Source organism: Elephas maximus, chromosome 4 (assembly GCF_024166365.1).
Source record: "Elephas maximus indicus isolate mEleMax1 chromosome 4, mEleMax1 primary haplotype, whole genome shotgun sequence".
Lineage (NCBI taxonomy): Eukaryota > Metazoa > Chordata > Mammalia > Proboscidea > Elephantidae > Elephas > Elephas maximus.
The window spans coordinates 105,714,566-105,742,135 of NC_064822.1; the positions used below are offsets into that span (position 1 = coordinate 105,714,566).

The window sequence follows — 27,570 nt, forward strand, 5'->3', positions numbered from 1 at the left end:
CAGGCTCAGGAACACTCAAGGATACAGTTCTTCCACTAGGACAGCTTCTTCCCAGCTGTGCTCACAGGCATGCCTCTCCCTGGTCCTCAGTCTCTGCCCAAAGACACTCAGCTTTCTCACTCCCTCACTCCGTGGGCTGGGAAACCCACTGTGCTGTCTCCTGTGGGTCTCTCTGTGGGCCTCTCCTTCCTTGGTGGTGGTGGGCTCTTCTCTTTCAAGCCCAGCAGGATGGCAAAACTGACCAATCCCTTGGGTGGACCACAATTACTGTATCATACAGTCTTGCCCAACTGTATGGGTGAGAGTTACAAGACCATGGCTAGAAAGGCTGTACAAAAGCGATCAATGGCACGGCATGCTATAATAGAAATATCACAAGTGGGTGGCTTTAAGGAACAGAAATTTATTTTCTCACAATTTGGGAGGCTAGAAGTCCAAATTCAGGGCACCAGCTCTGAGGGAAGGCTCTCTCTCTGTCACCTATGGGGGAAGGTCCTTGTATCTTTTCAACTTCTATTCCTTGGCTCCTTGGTGATCTCCATGTGGCATGGCATTCATCTTCTCCCATCTCTGCTTTCTTGCTGCTTGTTTAATCCGCTCTTTTGTATCTCAAAAGAGATTGATTTAAGACATACCCTACACTAACACTGCCTTGTTAACATAACAAAGAAAACCCTATTCCCAAATGGGACTATAACCATAGGTATAGTAGAATTTACAACACATGTTTTGGGGAGACCCCACCTTTTTCATGTGTCATCATGGATTTATTTATGAGCTTTCCATCTCTTTCATTGGTTTATTTGTTCTTGTGTCTCTGTCTTGCTGTTTTTTATTTCTGTAGTATGCTAGGTCTTAATCAATGGCAGAAAAAAAAATCTCCCTTTAAAAAATTTCTTTTTTCAAAATTGACTCATCTTTTCACAGACTTTTACTAATCTATATACATTTTAGAATGAGCTTGCAAAGTTTCTTAAAAAATCCCAGCTAACATTTTTAATAGCATTGATTTGAACTTATAGATTGAAATGACATCTTTACTAAGATAAATTTTCTTGTTCTGCCTTTATCTGACTTTGCAATAAAGAGTAATGCAGTTTTCCTGATTTTTTTATTTTCTGGAACAATTTAATTTACAAAAGGATTACCTATTCCTTGAAGGGCTGGTACAACTCACTGTAAAAACATAAAAACCAAAGGCTTTTTTCTTCTGGGGGTAAAGTCTTTAATTTCTATTGAGTTTATTTATAGATATTTGGTTTTTTCATATTTATTTCTTCCACCAATTTTGGCATTTTCTATTTTTTCCAAAAATTATCTATTCCATCTAAGTTATTAAGTAGCCTGTAATTGACCATAATACTCTTTTCTATTTGTTGTATTTGTAGCTAACTCCCCTGACTTTATAATGCCATTTGATTATTTGCAAATCTTCTTTTTTTCTTACTCAGTCTTATTAGAGATTTGTCCGTGTTACTCATCTTAATAAGATAGCAAAAGTAAGTCCTGCTCCTTGGAAACTCTATGGGGCAGTTCTACTCTGTCCTATAGGGTCACTATGAGTCGGAATCGATTTGACGGCACTGGGTTTTTCTGGGTAATATAACTAAAATTATGATAAATGTACATTAGTTAAATCCACCAATGAGAAGGTAGAAACTCAGTTTGGATCTCAGAGTGAATTTAAAAATTAAGTTCTAGCAATATATTATCTATAAGAGACACAATTAAAATGAAAAAATATGGACAGGTTGAAAGTAAAGGGATATAAATAAATATTCCAGGCAAATATGAACAAAACACCAACCCCCCCACCCCCAAAAAACGAATAAATCAGGTATCTATTCATATGGAAACCCTGGTGGTATAGTGGTTAAGTGCTACGGCTGCTAACCAAGAGGTCAGCAGTTCAAATCTACCAGGCGCTCCTTGGAAACTCAATGGGGCTGTTCTACTCTGTCCTATAGGGTCACTATGAGTCGGAATCGACTTGACGGCAGTGGGTTTGGTTTTTTTGGTATTTCGTATAGACAAGTTCAAGCTAGAATTCAAGGCAAAAAGTATCGTCAGGGACAAAGCATGAGGAGTAGGCTTGGTACAAACTATCAGGAGTTCAGCCAAGAGAAGATATTGGGTAGAGAGTTGGATATATGGAACTAGAATTCAGGGGCAAAGTTCAGACACACAGTCAAGGCTAAAGATATAAATTTGGAGTCATCAGCATATATATGGTTTTAAACCCATGAGACTGGGTAAGATCATTAAAGGAATGTAGACATGAAGAATAAAGAATAAACCATAGACCACTTAAACATTTTATTTTTGTTGTTGTTAGGTGCCATCTAGTCAGTTCAGATTCATAGTGACCCTAAGTACAACAGAACAAGACACTTCCTGGTCCTGCGCCATCCTCACAATCATTGTTATGTTTGAGCCCATTGGTGCAGCCATTGTGTCAAACCATCTCGTGAGGGTCTTCCTCTTTTTTCTGACCCTCTACTTTACGAAGTGTGATGTCCTTCTCCAGGGACTGATCCCTCTTGATAACATGTGCAAAGTATGTGAGATGTAGTCTCACTATCCTTCCTTCTAAGGAGCTTTCTTAAGGAGTTTTACTTTTTCCAAGACAGATTTGTTTGTTATTTTGGCAGTCCATGGTATATTCAATATTTTTCACCAACACCACAATTCAGAGGCGTCAATTCTTCTTTGATCTTTCTTATTGTCCAGCTTTTGCATGCATATGAGGTGATTGAAAACACCATGGCTTGGGTCAGTTGTACCTTAGTCTTCAAGGTGACATCTTTGCTTTTGAATGCTTTACCGAAGTCTTTTGCATCAGATTTGCCCAATACAATGCATTATTTGATTTCTTAACTGCTGCTTCCATGGGTGATGATTGTGGATCCAAGTAAAATGAAATACTTGACAACTTCAATCTTTTCCCCTTTTATTATTATGTTGCTTATTGGTCCAGATGTGACAATTTTTGTTTCCTTTATGTTGAAATATAATCCATACTGAAGGCTATAGCCTTGGATCTTCATCAGTAAGTGCTTCAAGTCCTCTTCACCAACACTTTGAGGTCAGGGAAATCAGGAGAAACCAGCAAAGAAGAGGTAGAAGTGGCCATAGAGGCAGGAGGTAAACCAGGAGAGTGTGATGTTTTGGAAGCCATGAGAAGATAATATTTCAAAGAAGAGAGAGTGATCAGCAATTTCAAATGTTGCTGATAAGTAAAGTCAAGTTAGATAAAAACAGAAAATTGACCATTTGGATATTGAGGTTGTTGTTGATCTTGCTAGGAACAGGTTCGATGGTGGAATAGGGGCAAAGACCTGTTCAGAGTGGATCAGGAGAGGAGAGAAGTTAGAGTGAATTTCAGAACTCTTTCCCAAAGAATTTTGCTGTAAAGAGAAGGAAGGAAATGGAGTAGTTGCTGATGAAGGAGGTGAGGCCAAGAGAGCGCTGAAATTTTTTTTTTTTTTTAAGGTGAGAAACAACGTCATGTTAGAGAGGAAAAATTTGATGGTATAGAGAGAGTGGGTAAAATTACTGAAACAATGTCCTTGAATAGATGAGAGGAGATGGGATCTACAGTACAAGTGGAGGGGATGGCATTAGATAGGAGTCAGACAGTTCATCCACGGGTAACAAGAGAGAAGATGAAACATATGGGAACAGATGCAAATAGGTAGGGCGATATGATGGTGAAAATATGTGGAGTTCTGTAATAATTGCTTCTGTTTTCTCAGTGCAATAAGGAACTAGGTCATCAGCCAAGAATGAAGAAGGGAGAGAAGGCTTCAGAGATTTGAGGAGACTCGTTAAAATACAAAATTGTTGTCCAGGAAAATTAAAATGAATGGATTAGGGAATTTGAGGTTAATAATTATTTAAAATAAGACCAGTCAGCAAGTTTGAATGTATCTCCGAAACCATATTCAGCTACCCTGGTGTAGGTATGGATCAGGCAGAGAGAGTTGTATTTAACTGGCCCTGGTGGCTTAGTGGTTAAGAGCTATGGCTGCAGGCCAAAGGTCGTCAGTTTGAATCCACCAGTGGCTCCTTGGAAACCCTATGGGGGCAGTTCTGCTCTCTCCTATAGGTTGCTATGAGTCAGAATCAACTCGATGGCGACAAGTTTTTTTTTTTTGGTTTTTATGGTCAGCCAAGAAGTTCTTCAAAGCAAGAGAGGAGCAAGTGAGTTGGAGTTGAGAGGATATGCAAGGGAATGATTATAATTATCAACCATGAAACTTAAGCTAGGTAAGAAAACATGTGAGGACATGAAGGGGTGAAGGACAGTAAAGTGTTAAAATCAATGATATAAAGGTTCCTCTGGAGATAAAGATTGTTGAAGTTGGGGTACTAGAGGGAATGAGCTAAAAGACGTGATGCTTGGAGAGCAAGATATTTCAAACTGAGATTATGGAAGGATTGTGACTTTTTGTAATGACAAAGTCAAGGATATGACCAGTGGTTAGAAGAGTAAATCACTGAAGAAGAGATTTAAAAAATGGAAATTAAGAAAATCATCTACATGAATATTGAAATTACTAGGGATTATGACAGAGGTACTGGATAGAGTGACAGTGAGCAAGGAAGAGGTAGAATATAAAGTGGGTAGTATCTATGCTAGGAGCCCTGGTAGTAGAGTGGCTAAAGCACTTGGCTGCTAACTGAAAGGTTGACCGTTGGAACCCACCAGCCGCTCAGCTGGAGAAAGATGTGGCAGTCTGCTTCTGTAAAGGTTTATAGCCTTGGAAACCCTATGAGGCAGTTCTGCTGTGTCCTGCAGGGTCACTGTAAGTCGGAATTAACTCAAAAGCAATGGGTTTTGGAGTTAGTATGTATTCTAATAACATGAGATTTAACCCGTTCATGCTCATGGGTACTTCTAGGGACCGAGTACTTTTTCTGCCTCTGAAGGTTTATCGGGAAGCTGCTGTACCACTGACAGTGCATGCTGCCACAAGGCAGGGGCCTTTATAACTGTTTGAAGCTGAAGAAATGGGCATGTGCTGCAAATTGCTGTTCACAGGGTATTGTATGGGGTGTCTGAATTTTTGACAGGAAAAATAGAAATTTTGAAAAATTTTATTTGTTATACATATGTACCAATAGACCCCTGTGGGGACTCTGGGCTGTAATTAGTGATACTTCATATGTACTGCTAAACACTTAGGGTAGGCTTGTGGGAGGGGGTAAGAAAAAAAAAATCCACATTACCTACCAAAAATTCAGGTACACTAAATGATTGAGCATGCTTCCATTAATGAAAACACATAGTATCAACAAAATATTCAAAGCAGAAAATAATTGGTTCACAAAATGGTTAAAGTTGGGTACTATTAGGGAGTAACCAAAATCAAACCCATTGCTATCGAGTTGATTCTGACTCATACGGGCCCTACAGTACAGAGTAGAACTGCTCCGTAGGGTTTCCTAGGCTGTAAATCTTTACAAAAGCAGACTGCCACATCTTTCTCCCATGGGGTGGCTGGTGGGTTTGAACCACTGATCTTTCAGTTAGCAGCTGAGCGCTTAGCCACTGCACTACTAGGGCTCCTTTATTAGGGAGTAAACCAAAAAACCAAACCCAGTGCCGTCGAGTAGGAGAGAATAATCTGGAAGTAGTATCAAGGACTGAGGAGGATCCCCACCTCATTTCCAGGCCCAAGGGGGATGTGGGAGTTAAAATAGGCATCACTTGAGAGGGCTACAGCTGAGACAATATTATCAGGGAAAAATCAAGGGTCAGTTATTGCTTTATGTATTTTGAAATTATATTGTTATGACCATCTATATATATTAATGATTGTTACGTATCCTTGACCTATTGTCCCCTTATTCCTTAATGATGTTTTTTGTCTTAAATTCTGTTTTGTCTGATAGTAACTGTCTGCTTGGCTTTCCTTTATTTCATATTTACCTTTATCCATCCCTTTGTTTTAATGTGGTCACCATAAGTGGCAATCCACTCAGCAGCAACTGGTTTGGTTTGTTTGGATTCTTTCTTTGAAATTTGTCTCTTATAGATGGTATATTGATAGCTCATGTGTTTTAATTCACTCTGAGAATTCTATCTTTGGGGAATTTAATTAATATATTAAATTACTTTTATATTGGAACTTTTTCTTCTTAGTTGCATTTTCTTTCATTTTTTCTTTTTGCTTCTTATTTTTTTTTTAATAACTTTTATTAAACTTCAAGTGAACGTTTACAAATCCAATCAGTCTGTCACATATACGCTTACATACATCTCACTCCCTACTCCCACTTACTCTCCCCTTCTTGAGTCAGCCCTTTCAGTCTCTCCTTTCTTGACAATTTTGCCTGCTTCCCTCTCTCTCTATCCTCCCATCCCCCCTCCAGACAAGAGTTGCCAACACAATCTCAAGTGTCCACCTGATATAATTAGCTCACTCTTCATCAGCATCTCTCTCCCACCCGCTGACCAGTCCCTTTCATGTCTGATGAGTTGTCTTCGGGGATGGTTCCTGTCCTGTGTCAATAGAAGCTCTGGGGAGCATGGCCGCCGGGATTCCTCTAGTCTCAGTCAGACCATTAAGTTTGGTCTTTTTATGAGAATTTGGGGCCTGCATCCCACTGATCTCCTGCTCCCTCAGGGGTCCTCTGCTGTGCTCCCTGTCAGGGCAGTCATCGATTGTGGCTGGGCACCACCTAGTTCTTCTGGTCTCAGGATGATGTAGGTCTCTGGTTCATGTGGCCCTTTCTGTCTCTTGGGCTCTTAGTTGTCGTGTGGCCTTGGTGTTCTTCATTTTCCTTTGCTCCAGGTGGGTTGAGACCAATTGCTGCATCTTAGATGGCCGCTTGTTAGCATTTAAGACCCCAGACACCACATTTCAAAGTGGGATGCAGAATGATTTCATAATAGAATTATTTTGCCAATTGACTTAGAAGTCCCCGCATACCATGTTCCCCAGACCCCCGCGCTTGCTCCGCTGACCTTTGAAGCATTCATTTTATCCCGGAAACTTATGCTTCTTATTTTTTTGATGAATAATTTTTTATGGGCTTTAAAGGCGTTTTAATATTTGTTGTTCCTGTGACAACCCTAACTTGCTAAGACCCATCTTGGGTCTTACAAACATCTGTTATGGATTGAATTGTATCCCCCCAAAACGTGTGTCAACTTGGCTAGGCCATGATTCCCCATATTGTGTGGTGGTTCTCCATTTTGTGATCTGATGTGATTATCCTATGTGTTGTAAATCCTAACTAACCTCTATGTTGTTAATGAGGCAGGATTAGAGGCAGTTATGTTAATGAAGCAGGACTCAATCTACAGGATTAGATTGTATTTTGAGTCAATTCTAAGATATAACAGAGAGAATTGAGCAGAGAGGAGCGGGACCTCATTACTACCAAGAAAGAAGAGCCAAGAGTGGAGTGCATCCTTTGGACCTGGGTTCTCTGTGCTGAGAAGCTCCTCGACCAGGGAAAGACTAATGACAAGGACCTTCCCCCAGAGCTGACAGAGAGAGAAAGACTTCCCCTGGAACTAGCACCCAGAATTTGTGATTCTAGCCTCCTAAACTGTGAGAAAATAAATTTCTCTTTGTTAGAAAGCCATCCACTTATGGTATTTCTGTTGTGGCAGCACTAGATAACTAAGACAACATCTGTCTGGATCTTCCCTTGTAATAAGACAAATACTTTAATGCACTCTCATCGCTCTGAATTTTGTGCCCTTCCCCCTATGTTGTTACCTCTGGATTGTTTTGGAGATAATACATTTCCATGAGTTTTTAAAATAACAAACTTTACAAAGTTATCTTCTCACTCTTACTTCCTTATATTTTATAGCATTTCCTAAATTCTTCTGTTTGATAGGTTACTTCCCCAAAAAATATTTTCAAAGAGTGACTTTATGTGATCATCCACTGAGACTCTGAAGATCTGAGAATATGTTTATTGTACCCTCACATTTAAATGATAGCTTCTCTGTATATAAAATTCTAGAATCAAAGAGTTTTTTTCAATGCTTTGAAAATATTACTTTATTGTCTTCCTGCCTCTAATGTTGTTCTTGGGAAGTCTGATATCATTTTGATTCAGTCTTTGTGGATGAGCTGCTCTTCTCAGAAAGCTTTTAGAATTTTCTCTTCACCTTTAGCATTCTTAAATTTCATTAAAATATCACTAAGTATTTATTTTTACATATCAAATCTATTTATCACTCCATAAGCTCTTTCAGTATCAATTTTTCTTTGGAAGCTCTTACTCTTTTTTTAATTCTTTCCTTTTGTTACTTTTTTTTTTCCTGTTGGAACTCCTATTATATGAATGCTGTTTGTTCTCCATATCATTTAACTTTTATATTTTTTATCTCTTTTTCCTTCCCAATGCCTTTGGAAAAACTCCTTGGCCTGATCTTCCAGCCCACTAATTTGTTCTTTGGCAACATTCACTGTGTTGTTTATCTCATCTATGAGTTTATTTGTTTTCCATATCCAATAATCCTATTTGGTTCTTTTATCTCTTTGGGGCAGTTTATTTGGCTTCCATTAATTCTCATCATCTAGAATAGGTTATTCAATTTATTGCCTTTCTTTTATATCAAATAAATTAATCACATGTCTAGTCATTTTTACCTGTGAGCTTATTTCCTTTCATGGGTATCAGCTTTCTAGGTGGGTAATGGATTAGGAAAGAGGTAAGAGGAATCAAACCCTAGGCCTTAGGTTATACCATTTGTGTTGCTCTCATCAAAGGGCTTTGCCTCTTAAGGAATCTCCCTCTACCTTACCCAAAGCTTTGTTCCTTTCTAAGACTGTCTATCCTTCTGGATGAAAAGAAGACCTAGAGGAAGAAGGCAGGAGAAAACCCTTAGATGCTGGTTGGTTGAGCCAACACTTACTGATTTTTACCCTGTATCTTTATCCCAATTGTAAGGAGCCCTGGTGGCGCAACAGTTAAGCATTTGGCTGCTAACCGAAAGGTCGTTGGTTTAAACCCATTAGCCACTCTGCAGGAGAAAGACGTGGCAGTCTGCTTCCAAAATTTAATCTTTTCTATAAAGACTGCAGCATTGAAAACACTATGGGGCAGTTCTGTGCTGTCCTATGGATCACTATGAGTTGAAATCAACTCGACAGCAACCTCTGAAGTGCTGATTTGACACTCCTGGTTTTCGGTATTGCAGTACATTCACGGGGGAGGCAGTGATCTACTCTGGGCAATGTGGTAGGTAGAGAAGAGCCCAACTCAAGCGTTCTCCCCAAATCTACCCCCTACTCCATGTTTTAGAACCTGGCCCTCCTCTGCTCAGGGCTACTATTTCCCTTCTTTACCAACTCATAATCTCCTCTTGACTCTCCAGAGGTTTCTCCTGGTTTTTATTTTCCTTCTTTACATCCATTCATTTCTTCTGACGCATTCGTGGGTGCGGTTGGGGGAGGTAGACTGCCACTTTACCATCCATGTCAGGCAGGGGTCATGATGATGTCCCTTCTATGACTCAGCCTATCCCAGCGTTTGTTGCACTTTTGTGATTCCAGTAATCTAGAATGGAAGTTATTCTTTCTTGAGTGGTCATAGTAGTAGTCTGTAAATGGAGGTGTTCAACCTGAAGAACTACAGGCAGAATATAAAAGCAAAGGATAGACAAGTCAATGTATATACATGAAAGATAGCAAAATAGACATTTTACTGAAACTTATTGAAATTTACTTTCAACATGCTTGTGTTTAATTTTACAGTCACTTGGGAATCTTCTTAAACCTGGAAGCAAGACAAGAAAATGAATCTTATTACAAATTGCTTTTAAACACATTTGTGGGAATATAGGTGATTCTTAGGGAAAACAAAGGTGTCTCCAGAACCTAGAATATTAAACTAGTAACGTCAGTATGTAATTCATAAAAGCCACCTTAAAGAGGCAGAATGTTTCCAAGGCTTGGCAATAGCTGATTAGATAGTATTCATGTACCTAAGTTATAAAAAAAAAAAACATGGCTTAAATATTGACAGTGGTTGTTGTTTCTGGGGATGGGCTTGTCTGTATTTTCCAAATTCTCTGCAGTGAACATACATTACTTTTGCCATTGGAAGAAACTATATATAATTTTAATGGAATTTTCCATAGGGAAATAATCACATAAATATACAAACTTGTGCGAAGATATTTGGTGCAGCGTTGTTTGTAACGTTGAAGAATACCCCAATTTCTGTCAATAGAAGAACAGTTCAATAAATTATGATACATCTATATGGTGAATATCGTGCAGCCAATTAAAATGGTGATGTAGATCTATACTTATTAATATAGACACATTTCAAAGATGTATTTTTAAGTGAAAAACAAAGCAGACTAAAAAACAATATGGCTAACATGAGCCCATTTTTTGCAACAAAAAAATAAGTGTGTAGAATTTTTTTGAGTTTTAGATACCAAAATATTAGCAGTGGTATTACTCCTTAATGGTTGGGGTCAGAAAAGATTTTTTTAACCCACTTTTTCATATTTCTTATGCTTTCTGTATTTTCTGAAAATTTTACTGTAAGAATGTATATGTACATATTATACTCAGAAAGTCAATTTCATTTTTTAAAAAGATAAAATAAATTTCAATTATTTAAGAAAAAAATTAAATAGAATAGCAGACGGTCAGTGTGGAAACAAGAGACAGGGAAGGAAACAAGAAGCCTGGGTCAGAGAGGATCTTTTTAGTGTGCCTCACAGCCATCATAACTATCCATGTTGTTTATCAAATACGTCTTTTAGAGGGGAGATGAATCCAAATTATAACCACTGATGACATATAAGTAGCTTCTTCTGCCCTGGTTCTATATTTGCCAGCCAACTTTCTGATTTATATTTGTGTCCTTTGAGGGAACATGCTCTAACCAGCCAATGCAAACACCTGAACATTAAATTCCTCATTTACTTGTTTTCAGGTGTACAACCCCCGAGCCAGGGACATCTTTTGAGGAGGTAAAGGATTATGGCATGTCACACTACATGCCAGCTTTCTCTACGTGTATTTTAAACAAAGATTTGAATGGTAAAAAAAGCCAAAAAAAAAAAAAGACAATACGTGTATGTGTGTGCTTGTGTGTGACATATAAAGAAAGACAGAGAAACAGGATAAATGACAAAGAAAGAAACAACAGATCCAATCATTGTGAGCGACCCTGACCTTTGCCTACCGCTTGGTAAGATATTTCACATCAGATGGTCTTTACTGCAATGGGAGAAAAATATTTAAACCATTTACTTAAGATAAGTTTTAGATGTCTACAGTGTGGTATGGAGAACTTACTTGAAATTCTAGTTCTGCTTAGCTTCCTAGTCTCTAAAATGCTCTAGAATGACTATTTGTAAAAAGCACTATACAAATATGAAGTGTTACTGTTCTTATTACTACTTATCAGGTATTATTACCTCACTTAATAAACATTCTAACACACATGCTACAACTTCCCAATCTTCCCCTGCCTTAAGAGAAGCCTGTTGAAAACCATTCTTCTGATAGTTATTATCTTTTGTAATTCCTTAATATTTCCTCACCCCCTACTTTGATTATTACCACTTCGGGGACAGAAACAAACTTATTCATTCACCTTTGAACTTTTTTTTTTGCATATCTCTTGGGCCAGGCAATGTGCCAGACCTCTGAGAATACAAAGATAAATAGGACAGAGTTCCCTTTTCTCAAGGAGTTTATATTCTAAGGAGAGATAGATGCATAAACAATTATAAAACATGTGGTAAATACAGTGTTAGGGAAATAAGTTTAGCAGATTATGGGAAACTGGAGGAATGGCACTTAAGGGCAATAGGGGAGATCAGAAAGGCTTTCCTGAGAGAAAAAGTATAAACTGAGTCCTTTGGACTTGGGATCCCTGTGCTGAGAAGCTCCTGGACCCAGGAGACTGAGCTGTAACACTGAAAGACAGAGAGAAGTGGCAGCAGAGAAAGAGTGGCAGGAGAGGCAGCAGAACTAGGTGTGCTGACCCACGGAGCGAGAGAGCTGAATGCCTTGGGCCAAGGCTTCCTGGAAGAGTAGAGTGCCTCTGGGCATGTATTGGTGGAGCTAAAAGAGCATCCTTAGAAGCAAGCATGGTGAGACGTCATCTCACATACTTTGGACATGTTGTCAGGAGGGAAAAGTCCCTGGAGAAATACATCATGCTTGGTAAAGTAGAGGGTCAGTGAGAAAGAGGAAGACCCTCAATGAGATGCATTGATACATTGGCTGTAACAATGGGCTCAAGTGTAACAACGATCGGGAGGATGGCACAGGGCTGAGCAGTGTTTCTTTCTGTTGTACATAGGGTTGCTGTGAATCGGAACTGACTCTATGGCACCTAACAACAACAACAAAAGAGCTTTGTAACACTTGCCCAAGCAGGGCAGCAGGCCAGGCCAAGGAGTTGAGGGCCAGGGAAAAACCTGTCTCTGGGCGTGGCTGAGAAGAGGATGTCCGGATCCAAGAACTGTATCCTGAGCATTCCTGAACCTGAATTGTAACCTGTCACTTTCCTAACAAATCCTATAACTGTGAGTATGGTCTGTGAGTTCTGTGTGGCCATTGCAATGAATTATTGAACCCAGCAGAGAAGTAGAGCTGCAGTGGGAGGGACAGATGGTGTCAGAACTGATGAAAAGATTGGAGAGAGGAGGTATTTTGGACCTCCACCTCATAGGAATCAGCCTTGGGCTGCTGATCTTGATTCTCCTTCCCCCTTGTGAAATTAGAGGAGGAGGTCAGAAGCCTCTGCTGTGCTATTTTTACATTGAGTAAATTAGTAATACTTTTGGCTATAAATCACAGAATCTGACTAATAAATAGTGGTAGAAACCATAAGGCCATTTATTGCTCACTTAACACGAAGCCCAGAGGCAGGTGTAGTCAGAGTTGTTTTAACAACTCAATGATGTCATCAAGGACCCATGGTTTTTCTTTCTATCTTTGGTGTATTGTCTTTTTGTTCTCAAGAATATCACCTCAGGGTTGCAAAAGATGGTGGTAGCTCCAAGTATTACATACACATCAAAGCAGGAAGAAGGGAGAAATCTCAATGCTAGTCACTTGAATTTTCAGTTACCCCTACTAGAAACAGGAAGAAAGGGAATTAGGGGGTTGGGAATTTTTTGTTGTTAGTTTGTATTTTAGGAGATAAAGCAAAAGAAGAAATACTCTGAGTCTTTGCACACCTTGTATGATCTCTTGGGTTCTTCCCATGTATTATATCCAAGTGCCTAGTGGTAGCGTCTGGCACACAGTAAATAGTCAATAAATATTTGTGAAAGGAAAGCAGGCAGAACAAAATAGAGGCAGGTGAACACAACAGACACCTAATTTCCCCAAAACATCTTGTCTAAAATCAGGGGGTACATAATGAGGCAATTGGAAAACAGATTGGTAAGTGCTACCCAGTACCATACCCAGTGCCGTCGAGGCGATTCCGACTCAAAGCGACCCTATAGGACAGAGTAGAACTGCCCCATAGAGTAAGGTAAGTGCTAGGGTCAAAGAAGGCATCTTGGAAGGATTCATTGTTTAAGCTGAGACCTAAAGGATAGCAGAAATAACTACACCCAGAGAGAGAAAAAATTTCTTGGCTTGCATTTGAACTACCACAAAGTAAAATAAACACGGTCCTCTTTGGGGGAATGAGACTGTCAATGTTTCCTAGTAAGAAAAAAGCAGGGAGTGTGGGGAGAATGGTTAATAGTAATTGATCATAAAAAAAAAAAATGGTGCCCATTATTACTAATTTAAGATGTCTTAAAATCGATATTTTCAGTTTACTGTGTTCTATTTTTAGAGAATGTAAAATATATTTCTCAGGGCTAGCAAATATTCAAAACTTCAATTTCCCTAACTCTTTATTTCCTTTAATGTCTTAATTTTTTTCTCTGTTCGTGGCTTTTCCTACTCTGAAAGTTTTTTGGGCACCTAACCTACTCCCCCAAGTTAGAAACTCCTAATACGTATTTCATGTGCAATAGCATGTCAAAATGGAAGTTTTGGTAAAGCACAATGGAAAGGTTGCCAGCTTAAATATAGGACACCCAGTTAAACTTAAATTTCAGATAAGAGAATGAGTAATTTTTTAGTATAATATTACATGGAACATACTTATACTGAATCATTAATTGTTTATCTGAAATTTGAATTTAGCTGGCATCCTGTATTATTATTTACTATATCTGGCAGCCCTAACAATAAATACCAAATTCCAAAGAGAAGTACTAGACCAGGATTTGCAAAATAATTGACAGAGAGCCAGTTACAAAACTCTTGAACTTCTTACTTTCAGGGTATAAAATGGTCAATAAGAGGATTTTGAAAGAGCATCTACTCTTCCTTCACTTTAAGAGCTTAATCTGGGCCCCTGCAGATTGGAGGCCCAATGAACATGGACTTGAGTCCACACCTGGAAAAAAGCTAAAAGCATGTGACTGGCAGACTAGATGCTCTGATTATAGAAGCAGAGAAGAGGCTCCTGTTATCCTGGGATAAGGCTTCAACCTCAGAGTTTGTTCAGACAAAGAAAACTTGAGTGCTTTCCATAGACTAAATGTGGGCCACACACACACATCTACCCAAGAGAGATGGCATGGGTTCTTCTTGGACCAAGAAGGTTGATCCAAGAGGGTTGCCTAAATATGCAAACATACCTCAGCAGAGAGAAGCTGGAGATGTCACAGGATTCGAAGAGGCTGAGGAAGGAGTAAATATAAATGACCAGTCGGAATATAAATGCATTTGCCTAGATCAAGAAAACTGCAGAGGAGAGATCTCCAGTGATGGCTTCTCCAAAGAACTCACCAAAGTACCCCCATGAAAGAGCCAGCTTTAAAAATCTACCACATCCAATCGAGGTGGAGCCAAGATGGTAGACTAGTCAGACACACTAAGCCATCCTGCTACAACAAAGACCCAAAAAACCAAATAAAACAGGTAACAGATGTCAATCCTAGAGCCCTGAACCTTAAATGAAGGGATAAAGTATTAGATTAGAAGTCACTGAGGAGAAGAAACTGATAGAAAATGGGGAAGGAATAGAGATATGGAGTGGAGGTTCATGACCAAATGACATGACTCAACATTGCCATCTTAGAATAAAGCTAACAACCCTGCATGCAGAAAGGCACTTCCATGGAATTCCCAGTAGGAGATAGAGGTATGGAGCGGACACACCCAGGGCTAATTAAGTAAGACCACGTTTTCTAGCTGCAACTCGCGGAGAAGCCCAGACTCTCTCACCCAGTAACTACAGGAGCAAGCTCCTACAATCCCCACCCCTCTGGTGAGCAACAGTTATAAGCTCCCCATTGCAGCAGCTCTGACTGCTGGGAACCAGAGTACCAATCAGACTTATTGCCCTCCTCCATCTAGCCCCCTCTGTCCCTGCTTTCCCCCACCCACCTTTCTCCTCTGCCCCACCACCCACAGCCCAAAGGGAACCTGGCCCAGACCCCAGGCCCCTTCCCACTGGCTCCAGATCCCTCCTGCCACCCACCCCAGCACCCAGGGACCCAGCTGGGACCCCAGACCCCTTCTCACCAGCTCTGGACCCCTCTTGCCACCTGCCGCGACACCCAGGGAACCTGGCCCAGACCCAATGCCCCTTCCTGCCATCTCCACACTCCCCCCGCCATCCACCATGGCATCTAGGGGGCCTGGCCTGGACCCCAGGCCCCTTCCCATTGGCTCCAAATCCCTCTCGCCACCTGCTATGGCCCCCAGGGAATTCGACCCAGACCCCAGGCCCTTCCCACCAGTTCTGGACCCTTCCTGCTGCCCACCATGGCCCTGAGGGGACCCAACCCAGACCCCAGGCCCTTCCCCACTGGCTTGGGACCCCCTCGCAGACTACAGCAGCCCTGAGGGGACCCAGCCCAGACCCCAGGCCCTTCCCTGCCTCCTCGGGCCCACCCCCCCGCAGGCCACAGCAGCACTGCTGCAGCACCTGGCCCAGTTCATGCAGCAGACAAATGACCCAACTCCACCCCTTCCCTTTCTGCTGAACCTGCCCTGCTGCACCATAGCTGAATGACCAGCCCTATACACCAGGACAAGGTGGTGAGAACTGTCATGCTCACAGACAAGCAAGCAACAAAGCACGCCTGGCACACCCACCCAGACATAACCAAACCAAACAAAAAAGAATAAAACAAATTTACCATCAATAAATAAAGAAAATAATACCTGAATGTCTCAGAGACAGCAGATGATATCAAAACATATGTATATATATATATATATATATATATATATATATATATATATATATATATATATATATATATATATATATATATATATAGACAAGATGGCTCCAGTAAGTGACCAGAATAAAGCACCAGTTGACCTTCCAGCAGAAGAAAAGCCACTGGAAATAACCTGATAGGGAATTCAAAAGTCTAATATTCGGGGCTCTCCAAGAGATTAGGAAAGAGATCAAGGATATGGCACTACTCAAATGCAAAAGCCTAGGAAATTGGAAGTCGTCAAAAACGAAATGGAATACGTAAAGATCGATATCCTAGTGAGCTGAAAGGTACTGGTATTGGACATTTTGAATCAGATAGTCGTGATCTACTATGCCAGGAATGACAGTTTGAAGAGGAATGGAGTCACAATCATCGTCAAAAAGAACATTTCAAGATCTCTCCTGAAGTAGCATGCTGTCACTGATAAGACAATATCTACCTACAAGGAAGACCAGTTAATATGACTATTATTCAAATTTACACACCAAGTCTAATGCCGAAGATGAGGAAATTGAAGATTTTTACCAACTTCTGAAGTCTGAAATTGATCAAACATGCAATCAAGATGGATTGATAATTACTGGTGATTGGAATACAAAAGTGGGAAACAAAGAAGAAGGATTGGTAGGTGGAAAATATGGCCTTGGTGATAGAAATGATGCTGGAGATTGCATGATAGAATTTTGCAAGATGACCAACTTATTTATTGCAAATACCTTTTTTTCAACAATAATCAGCAACTATACACATGGGCCTCACTGGATAGAAAACACAGGAATCAAATCGACTATGTTTGTGGAAAGAGACAATGGAAAAGCTCTATATCACCAGTCAGAAGGCTAGGGGCCGACTGTAGAACAGATTATTTGCTCGTATGCAAGTTCAAGTTGATGCTGAAGAAAATTAAAACAAGTCCAAGGGAGCCAAAGTGCAACCTTGAGTATATCACACCTGAATTTAAACACCATCTCAAGAACAGATTGGATGCATTGAACACTATGACCAATGACCAGATGAGCTGTGGAATGACATCAAGGATATCATACTTGAAGAAAACAAAGGGTCATTAAAAAGACAAGAAAGAAAGGAAATACCAAAATGGATGTCAGAAGAGACTCTGAAACTTGCCCTTGAACATAGAGTAGCTAAAGCGAATGGAAGAAATGGTGAAGTAAAAAAGCTGAACAGAAGATTTAAAAAGGTGGCTCAGGAAGACAATGTCAAGTATTATAATGAAATGTGAAAAGACCTGTAGTTAGAAAACTAAAAAGGGAAGAACTCATCTAGCATTTCTCAAGCTGAAAGAACTGAAAAAAAAAAAAAAAAATTCAAGCCTCAAGCTGCAATATTAAAGGATTTTATGGTCAAAATATTGAATGATACAGAAAGCATCAAAAGAAGTTGGAAGGAATACACAGAGTCACTGTATCAAAAAAATCGGTCAATGTTCAATCATTTTAAGTAGCATCTATCTGATCAAGAACTGGCGATATTGAAGGAAGAAGTCCAAGCTGCACTGAAGGCATTGGTGAAAAACAAGGCTCCAGGAATTGACGGAATACCAATTGAGATGTTTCAACAAACAGATGCAATGCTGGAGGTGTTTGCTTATCTATGCCAAGAAATTTGGAAGACAGCTACCTGACCAACCAGCTGGAAGGGATACGTATCTGTGTCCACTCCAAAGAAAGTTCATCAACAGAATGTAGAAATTATCGAACAATATCATTAATATGGAAACTCTGGTGGCACAGTGGTTAAGAGCTACAGCTGCTAACCAAAAGGTCAGCAGTTTGAATTCACCAGGTGCTCCTTGGAAACTCTATGGGGCAGTTCTACTCTGTCCTATAGGGTCACTATGAGTCGGAATGGACTTGATGGCAGTGGGAGTTTTTTGTTTTTTTTTTTTGTATCATTAATATCACGCAGAAGTAAAATTTTGCTGAAGATAATTCCAGAACAGTTGCAGCAGTACATCGACAGGGAACTGCCAGAAATTCAAGCCAGATTCAGAAGAGGATGTGGAATGAAGGATATCATTGCTGATGTCAGATGTACCTTGGCTTAAAGCAGTGAATACCAGAAAGATGTTTACCTGTGTTTTATTGATCATGCAAAGGCATTTGACTATGTGGATCATAACAAATTATGGATAACACTGTGAAGAATGGGAATTCCAGAACACTTAATTGTGCTCACAAGGAACCTGTCCATAGATGAAGAGGCAGTAGTTCAAACAGAACAAGGGGATTCTGCATGGTTTAAAATCAGGAAAGATGTGTATGAAGATTGTATCCTTTCACCATACTTAATCAATCTGTATGCTGAGCATGTAATCTGAGAAACTGGACTACATGAAGAACGGGCATCAGGATTGGTGGAAAACTCATAAACAACCTGCAATATGCAGATGACACAACTTTGCTTGCTGAAAGGGAAAAGGACTTGAAGCACTTACTGATAAAAACCTTCAGTATGGATTACACTGCAACATAGAGAAAACAAAAAATCCTCACAACTGGACCAATAAGTAACATCATGATAAATGGAGAAAAGATCAAAGTTGTCAAGGATTTCATTTTACTTGGATCCACAATCAACACCCATGGAAGCAACAGTCAAGAAATCAAACAATGCATTGCATTGAGAAAATCGGCTACAAAAGACCTCTTTAAAGCGTTCAAAAGCAAAGATGTCCCTTTAAGGACTAAGGTGAGCCTGAGCCAAGCCATAGTGTTTTCAGTTGTTTCACATGCTTGGGAAAGCTGGACAATGGATAAGGAAGACTGAAGGAGGATTGATGTCTTTGAATTATGGTATTGGTGAAGAATATTGAATGTACTGTGGGCTACCAGAAGAATGAACAAGTCTGTATTGGAAGAAGTGCAGCCAGAGTACTCCTTGGAACTAAGGGTGGCAAGATTTTGTTTCATGTACTTTGAATATGTTATCAGAGGGACCAGTCCCTGGAGAAGGACATCATGCTGGCTAAGGTAGAGAGTCAGTGAAAAGGAGGAAGACCCTCAATGAGATTGATTGACACAATGGCTACAACAGGGGGCTCAAGCACAGTAATCATTATGAGGATGGCATAGGACCGGGCAGTGTTTTGTTTTGTTGCACATAGGGTCACTGTGAGTCAGAACCAACTCAGTGGCATGTAACAACAACAAGAAGGGTAGAATTCAAAATGGATCTATCTAGTGTTATATTAGGTTTCCCGATGTTATAACTATTTTTTGTTTTGCATTATTCAATAATGTCATCTGCAGGACTATGAAGAGAAACACTGTAAGACCAATGCTGAATTTACCATTTTATGACTCTTTCTAGGCCTGGCAATCTACTTCTGAAAAATTAGCCACTGAAAACCTTTACGTTGTACAGTTCTACTCTGACACATAGGGGATTGCCATGAATTGGAATTTACAGCAACTGTATTTTTTTAATTTTATGACTGGTATGAGTCTAACCTCCCTTCAAGCACTTTCAAGCTACTGGAAAAAAATTTTTTTGACCAAAATCCGAATTACCAGAGTGTTCCAGTACATAACTTACTGTGATTGAATGGATGCAAGAGATTTTCTGAAGGTAGAGTGAACATCTAACTGGAGCAGCCTAGGAATATCTGGGTACCCACCCAGCTGGGCCCAGAGTGAATGTATTGATTTCTTCTCCGTTATTGGGTAGCTCAAAGTGGAAATATCAGCATTCCAGATGGCCTCCATATGGTCCTTTTGTTGTCTAGAGAATCAGAGAGCATAAATTGGAAGCACCAAACTCTTCTGAGCTCTATAGCCAATCAAAATATACAAATCTTATTTGCCCCTCTTCTTTTACCACCATCCTGTCCTATAACAAGGAACCCTGGTAGTGCAGTGGTTAAGCACTTGACTGCTAACTGAAAGGTCAGCGGTTCAAACCCACCACCCACTCTGTGGGGAAAGATGTGGCAGTCAGCTTCCAGTAAGGTTATAGCCTTGGAAACCCTATGGGGCAGTTCTACTCTGTCCTATAGGGTCGCCATGAGTCTGAATCGACTCAACAGCAATGGGTTTGGGTTTGATTTATGTCCTATAATGCCCTCCCTCGGCACCACTGAGGAGAATTAGCTATGTGCACTTTGAGAGATAGATGAAAAAGCAGAATTTGCTAAAATAGTTACCAATTTGCATTTCCATGACTTCACCAAGTAATCCATTTAAGAACTACTTTCCTAGCTTCATGGAAAATCCAGGCTATATGCAGGTTACTTTTCCCTACCTACAATCTTTTCCTTTCCTTCCCAAAGTTGCTACTTTCTTAAAAAAAAAAAAAAAAAAGCGGTGGGGGGAGGGGTGGGAGGAAGTTGATGCTTCTAGATTTCTTTATTTTGTATTTGTAAAATAATTTGTTTCTTAGCAAGAAGAATCCTGGAGCCCTGGTAGTACAGTGGTTAAGAACTAATCAAAAAGCCAGCAGTTTGAATCCACCAGCCACTCCTTGGAAAACCCTATGGGGCAGTTCTACTCTGTCCTATAGGATCGCTATGAGTCAGAATCAACTCGATGGCAATGGGTTTTTTTGTTTGTTAAGAAAGCATCAGCTTCATTTTTTTTTAAAGGAACTCAAAATCTGATGTTGAATATTTAAGTAGAAACGTATGTAATAAGCCTCTGGTTAAATTAGGTAAGGAAATGAATACTCTCTTAAATCCTTCACCAGACCATATCATAACTGTGGGAAAGGGAAGCTCTTGAACAGGGAAAAAAAAAAATTAGGTCATACATATCATCCAAAAAAACTTTAATGTCAGTCTTTTTGTCACGTACCTAAATTTCCTGAATGTGTCAGGTTTTCTGTTCTCTTTTGTTAGTAGCTCTAGGTATGGGTGGCGAATGAATTTAGTAGAGGCAGGCATCTGCTTTTCATCGATGATCAAGGGGATAGGTTGACTGAGGTTCAATTTATACATCTCTCGGAGCTGGAAAAAAAAAAAAGGATAAAAAGTTAAATCAGAAAAAGGAAACCATGAAAAGAAAGCTGGAAACTTTAGGAGAGTCATATGGTTTAGCCCTAGACTAAACTATAAATACTTCTTTTCCATTGATTTGCAAATCCTCTCTCTCCTTCTCTTCCCCCTTCATCCTCTTTCCTCCTCCCTCCAACCCTTGCCCATCTTCCACCCACCCCAAAACCCAAAAACCAAACCCCTTGCCATCGAGTCGATTCCGACTCACAGCGACCCTATTGGACAGAGTAGAACTGCCCCATAGGGTTTCTGTGGAGTGGATGGTGGATTCAAACTGCTGACCTTTTGGTTAGCAGCCATAGCTCTTATCCACTGCACCACCAAGGCTCCACCCACCCCCTACACACACACATTTTGGAGGTGACAGCTATGATGTATAATGATATATGTATAAACTTTGGTTCTGCTCCAGACCTAGTCCTATCATTTTCTAGCTTTGTGACTTTGGGTTAGCCACTTCATTTATCTTTACCTTTTTCTCCTCGTTTCTAAAATGGGGATGATAACAGAGGGCTGTTGTAAAAGTTGTATACCCAAAACCCAGTGCCGTCGAGTCGATTCCGACTAATAGCGACCCTATAGGACAGGGTAGAACTGCCCCACAGAGTTTCCAAGGTATAAGATAATGTATATGGAAGCAATTAAAAACTGTGAAGCACTGTGCAATCATAATGATCGTTAGCATTTAGTGAATATTCATTAATGCCAGGCACTGTTCAGCACTTTTCATATGTTAGCTCGTTTGATATTTACAACACTTTTACGAAGTAGACACTGTCACTATCCTTGTCTTACATATGGGGACTCTGAGACTCAGGAAACTTAAGTAGCTTGCCCAAGGTCACTTAGCTAGTATGTGGTGGAGCTGATTTAAACACAGATAACCTGGCAGGAGAGCCAACCTCTTGACCCCCACCCTTCCCTCCCCCCCAATTCAGTGTAACTATAGGGTTGCTATGAGTTGAAATCGATTTGACAGCAGTGGGTTTTTTTGTTTACTCTTGTCTCCCTTTTGCGTTTTCCTCTTCTTTCTTCGTGCCTTGGTACCTCTTGACTCTAACTCATGGTATTTATTAGCCTGATAACATAATCCCAGAGCAAAGAACTCTAATCTCAACTCTACAACCTTTTAGAAGGTCGCTATCACTCCCAAAAGCATATTGATGGCTATCTCAGAAAGGCTCTGGGACATAATAAAAAACCAAAACCAAAGCCATTGCCGTCAAGTCGATTCCAACTCACAGCCACCCTGTAGGACAGAGTAGACCTGACCCATAGAGTTTCTAAGGAACACCTGGTGGATTTGAACTGCTGACCTTTTGGTTGGCAGTCGTAGCACTTAACCACTATAACAATGAATAGATGTTAGTATTTAATGGGATATTCCATGCCTGGTACTACATAAGCAAGTTAAACCCTTACCTCCTTTCTGTAAATGTGTGATATTAAAAGTTACTTCCTGATAGTTTTGAGGAGAGAATTAACCACCAATAATCAGTTGGAGAGCAATGACTTCAAGAGGTTACATATCTAAAGGCTGGTAGATGTGGGATCATTAGGAAGGAGTTGAACATTTCTAGAAGTCGCTCCTGTTCTCATCTAGAAAGTCCTGCCAGTACTCCTGCACTCTGTCAATTTAGGAGTTTCACAGGTAAATGCAATTTTCAAAGCTTACCGCTTTCATTTTTCTTACAACACAGTAGGGAAAAAGAATGGTTCCCACCTGACTAAATAAATGCAGAATTTTCCTAAGGCACTGAGTCCGTTTCTGCTCTAGAGACTTCTGCTTCTCCGTCCAGACTTGCATCACCTTTTTCTGGTAGTCATCAATTCTACCCAGCATTATATAGAGGTTTCGGCTCTCATAGCCTTTTCCAGTGTTTTGGATGGCTTGTAATCGTTTGATTATGTTGTTTCTTGAAAAAATGAACAAGAATTAGATTGATATAGTTATTAACCCTAATTCAGCAAACCTGGGCTGAAACAAAAAAAAAGCCAAACCCACTGCTGTCAAGCCAATTCCAGCTCATAGCAGCCCTGTAGGACAGAGTAGAACTGCCCCATAGAGTTTCCAAGGAGCACCTGGCAGATTTGAACTGCTGACCTCTTGGTTAGCAGCCATAGCACTTAACTACTATGCCACCAGTGATCAGTTACTTTTGGTTCTCCTCTCATCCCTAGTAAGTAGAGAGGCGGTGGGGTAGAGTGGGAGACTTGCTTAACTGGACCTTAATCTGGTTTGCTATATGACTAAACTTTCAAAATCTATCTGACTGTTATGGATTGAATTATGTCCCCACAAAATACATGTTTTAAATCCTAACTTCTATACCTGTGGCTATAATCGCATTTGGGAATGGGTTGTCTCTGTTAATGAGGCAGGATTAGTGTAGGGTATATCTTGAGACAATCTATTTTGAGATATAAAAGAGATTAAATAAGAAAGCTAAAAAGCAGAGATGGGATAAGATAGATGCCAAGACACAGGGAGATCTCCAAGGAACCAGGAAGCAGAAGCTGAAGAGACAAGGACCTTCCTCCAGAGCCGACAAAGATGAAAGCCTTCCCCTAGAGCCAACACTCTGAATTTGGTCTTCTAGCCTCCAAAACTGTGAGAAAATAAATTTGTTAAAGCTACCCACTTGTGGTATTTCTGTTATAGTAGCACCAGTGACTAAGGCACTGAGTATCATAGAGTTTGTTAGTGTTACAGGAATGTCGATTTTTATTGTTTCAATATATTAAAAAATTTATATTTGCCTATTATAAAAATTACTGTAGGGGACAAAATAGTCCAATTGACCTGATTTGGGAAGCCCTGGTGGTGTAGTGGTTAAGAGATTGGCCACTAAGCAAAAGTTCTGCAGTTTGAATCCACGAGGTGCTTCTTGGAAACCCTATGGGGCAGTTCTACTCTGTCCTATAGGGTCTCTATGAGTCAGAATTGACTAGATGGCAACAGGTTGGTTTTTGTTTTGATTTTCCCAGTTTAGAAAATGCTTTAATATATACCACCACATTTGACCCTCTTAAAAACAGAGTTTTACCACTCCATTCTATGAGAAGAAAAGGAGTCTCAGCGAAGGTAAGTAATTTTTCTGCAGTCATGTAATTAATAAATAGCAGACTTGGGAAGCAAACTCAGCTGTCCTCTCCACAATACCAATATTTCTCAAAATGTGGACCCTTATCGCCTGAATTGAAATCATTTGGGAGTGTTTGTAGAAAATACACATTCCAGAGTGCTTCCCCAGATCTTTTGAGTAAGAATCTTGTTGTTAAGCTTCAGGAATCTGTATTTTAAACAAAATCTCAAGTAAATCTTATTGTCACTAAAGTTCAAAAACTACGTGTTTGCAATAAAACAGGGGAGAAGGGGATGAGGTATTACAGGTTAAGGGGATAGTATAAGCAAAGACAATAAAATAAAAGTCTGGGACTTTGAACTACGTGTATGTGAAAGAATATAGTGGGAGATGAGATTGAAATGGATAGATTATAAAAAGCCTGAAAAGGCATGTTAAGGTGTTCAGATTTTTTTTTTTTTAGGCAATGGGGAGCTATTGAAGTTACTTTTCTGAATATACATATTTTATACACACACACACACATATATATATATAAACCCAAATCCTTTGCCATTGAGTTGATTCTGATTCATAGCAACGGTATGGGACAGAGTAGTGTTGCCATAGGGTTTTCAAGGAGCGGCTGGTGGACTCAAACTGCTGACCTTTTCGTTAGCAGCTCTAGCTCTTAACTACTACACCACCAGAGCTCTATATACATGGATAGAGAGAGAGAGAAGGAGAGAGGGAGAATAACTTTTTGGTCTCTTTCATGGGTTGTAATTAATAGCTTAGAACCTACTGTATATATGGATCATTTAGTACTTAAATGTATTAATTTACTGAATTTTCTATTTCTAATAGCTTCATTTGTCACACCAAATCTTCTCTGCCATTTTTCCATTTATTCACACAGTCTTTAGAGATTTTCCCCACATTTTTCACTACTTGGAAAAGTTAAAATTTCGAATTCAGTTTAACGATTTGAACAGTCCTATAGCAACTACTGGGGTACCCATTATTTTTTAAAATTCCCTGTCTAAAGTTTCTGTTCTTTGTAGATGTTCTATATCCCCTGTATATGCATGTTGTTGTTAGGTGATGTCTGGTCGGCTCTGACTCACAGAGGCTGTGTACAACAGAATGAAACACTGCCCAGTCCTGCGCCATCCTCACAATTATTCTCATGCTTGAGCCCATTGTTGCAGCCACTTTGTCAATCCATCTTCTTGATGGTCTTCTGTTTTTTTGCTGTTTACCAACCATGAAGTCCTTCTTCAGGGACTGGTCCCTCTTGATAACATGTCCAAAGTGTGTGAGACAAAGTCTTGCTATCCTTGCTTCTAAGGAACATTCTAGCTGTACTTCTTCCAAGACAGATTTGTTCTTTCTTCTGGTAGGCCACGGTATATTCAATATTCTTTGCCAACACCATAATCCAAAGACATCAGTTCTTCTTTGGTCTTCCTTATTCATTGTCCAGCTTTCCCATACATATGAGGCGATTGAAAACACCATGGCTTGGGTCAGGCACATCTTAGTCTTCAAAGTGACGTCTTTGCTTTTTCACACTTTAAAGAGGCCTTTTGCAGCAGATTTTCCAAATGCAATGTGTCCTTTGATTTCTTGACTGTTGTTTGCATGGGTGTTGATTGTGGAGCCAAGGCAAATGAAATCCTTGACAACTTCAATCTTTTTTCCATTTATCATGATGTTGCTTATTGATCCAGTTGTGAAGATTTTTTATTTCTTTATGTTGCGGCGTAATCCATACTGAAGGATGCTGTCTTTGATCTTCATGGGTAAGTGCTTCAAGTCCTCTTCACTATCAGCAAGCAAGGTTGTTTCATCTGTATATCGCAGGCTGTTAATGAGTCTTCTTCCAATCCGGATACCCAGTTCTTCTGCATATAGTCTGGCTTCTCGGGTTATTTGCTTAGCATACAGAGTGAATAAGTTTGGTGAAAGGATACAACCCTGATGCATACGTTTCCTGATTTTAAACCATGCAGTATTCCCTTGTTCTGTTCAAATGACTGCCTATTGGTGTATGTATAGGTTCCTCGTGAGCACAATTAAGTGTTCTGGAATTCCCATTCTTCACAGTGTTATCCATAATTTGTGAAGATCCACACAGTTGAATGCTTTTGCATAGTCAATAAGACACAGGTAAACATCTTTCTGGTATTATCTGCTTTCAGCCAAGATCCATCTGACATCAGCAATGATATCCGTCATTCCTCTTCTGAATCCGGCTTGAATTTCTGGCAATTCCCTGCTGCAACCACTTTTGAATGTTCTTCAGCAAAATTTTACTTGTGTGTGATATTAATGATACTGTTTGATAATTTCTGCATTCTGTTGGATCTTCTTTCTTTGTAATAGGCACAAATATGGATCCATTCCATTTGGTAGGCCAGGTAGCTGTCTTCCAAATTTCTTGGCATAGACAAGTGAGTGCTTCCAGTGCTGCATCTGTTTGTTGAAATATCTCAGTTGGTACGCTGTCAGTTCCCAGAGACTTGTTTTTCGCCAATACCTTCAGTGGAGCTTGGACTTTTTTTTTCAATACCATCAGTTTTGGATCAGATGCTACCTAAAATGGTTGAACATTGGTCAATTTTTTTGATACAGTGACTGTGTATTCCTTCCAACTTCTATTGATCCTTCTCTGTGTCCTTCATTATTCTGACCGCAGAATCCTTCAATATTGTAACTTGAGGCTTGAATTTTTTCTTCAGTTCTTTCAGCTAGGGAAATGCTGAGTGTGTTCTTCCCTTTTTAGTTTTCTAACTCCAGGTTTTTGCACATTGCATTATAATACTTTACTTTGAGCCGCCTTTTGAAATCTTTCATTCAGCTTTTTTACTTCATCATTTCTTCCTTTTGCTTTAGCTACTGTATGTTCAAGAGCAAGTTTCAGAGTCTCTTCCGACATCCATTTTTGTCTTTTCCTTTCTTTACTGTCTTTTTAATGACCTTTTTCTTTCTTCATGTATGATGTCCTTGTTGTCATTCCACAACTCGTCTGGTCTTAAGTCATTAGTGTTCAATGAGTCAAATCTATTCTTGAGATGGCCTCTAAATTCAGGTGGGATCTACTCAAGATCCTGCTTTGGCTCTCGTGGACTTGTTCTAATTTTCTTCGGTTTCAGTTTGAACCTGCATATGAGCAATTGATGGTCTGTTCTGCAGTCAGCCCCGGCCTTGTTCTAAATGATGGTACAGAGCTC

The 27,570-nt window shown here is 39.9% G+C and overlaps 1 protein-coding gene and 1 long non-coding RNA gene across 3 annotated transcripts in view; one reads left to right on the forward strand and one right to left on the reverse strand.

Annotated features, from left to right (window-relative positions):
• Window positions 1-13,766, forward strand: part of LOC126075415 (uncharacterized) — a 38,000-nt gene extending 24,234 nt beyond the window's left edge. For both annotated transcript variants that reach the window (XR_007517203.1, XR_007517204.1), the window contains one exon: window positions 12,307-13,766. This is a non-coding gene — a long non-coding RNA (uncharacterized LOC126075415). The remainder of the gene's footprint in view (window positions 1-12,306) is intronic.
• A 6,046-nt stretch (window positions 13,767-19,812) lies between these two features.
• The window catches only part of FAM186A (family with sequence similarity 186 member A), a 40,147-nt gene continuing 32,389 nt past the window's right edge, over window positions 19,813-27,570 (reverse strand). Inside the window, exons 8-10 of the mRNA XM_049884880.1 lie at window positions 22,993-23,185; window positions 21,070-21,221; window positions 19,813-20,002 (exon numbers count right to left, since the gene is read on the reverse strand). Coding sequence (XP_049740837.1) covers window positions 19,813-20,002; window positions 21,070-21,221; window positions 22,993-23,185 — 535 coding nt within the window. The remainder of the gene's footprint in view (window positions 20,003-21,069; window positions 21,222-22,992; window positions 23,186-27,570) is intronic.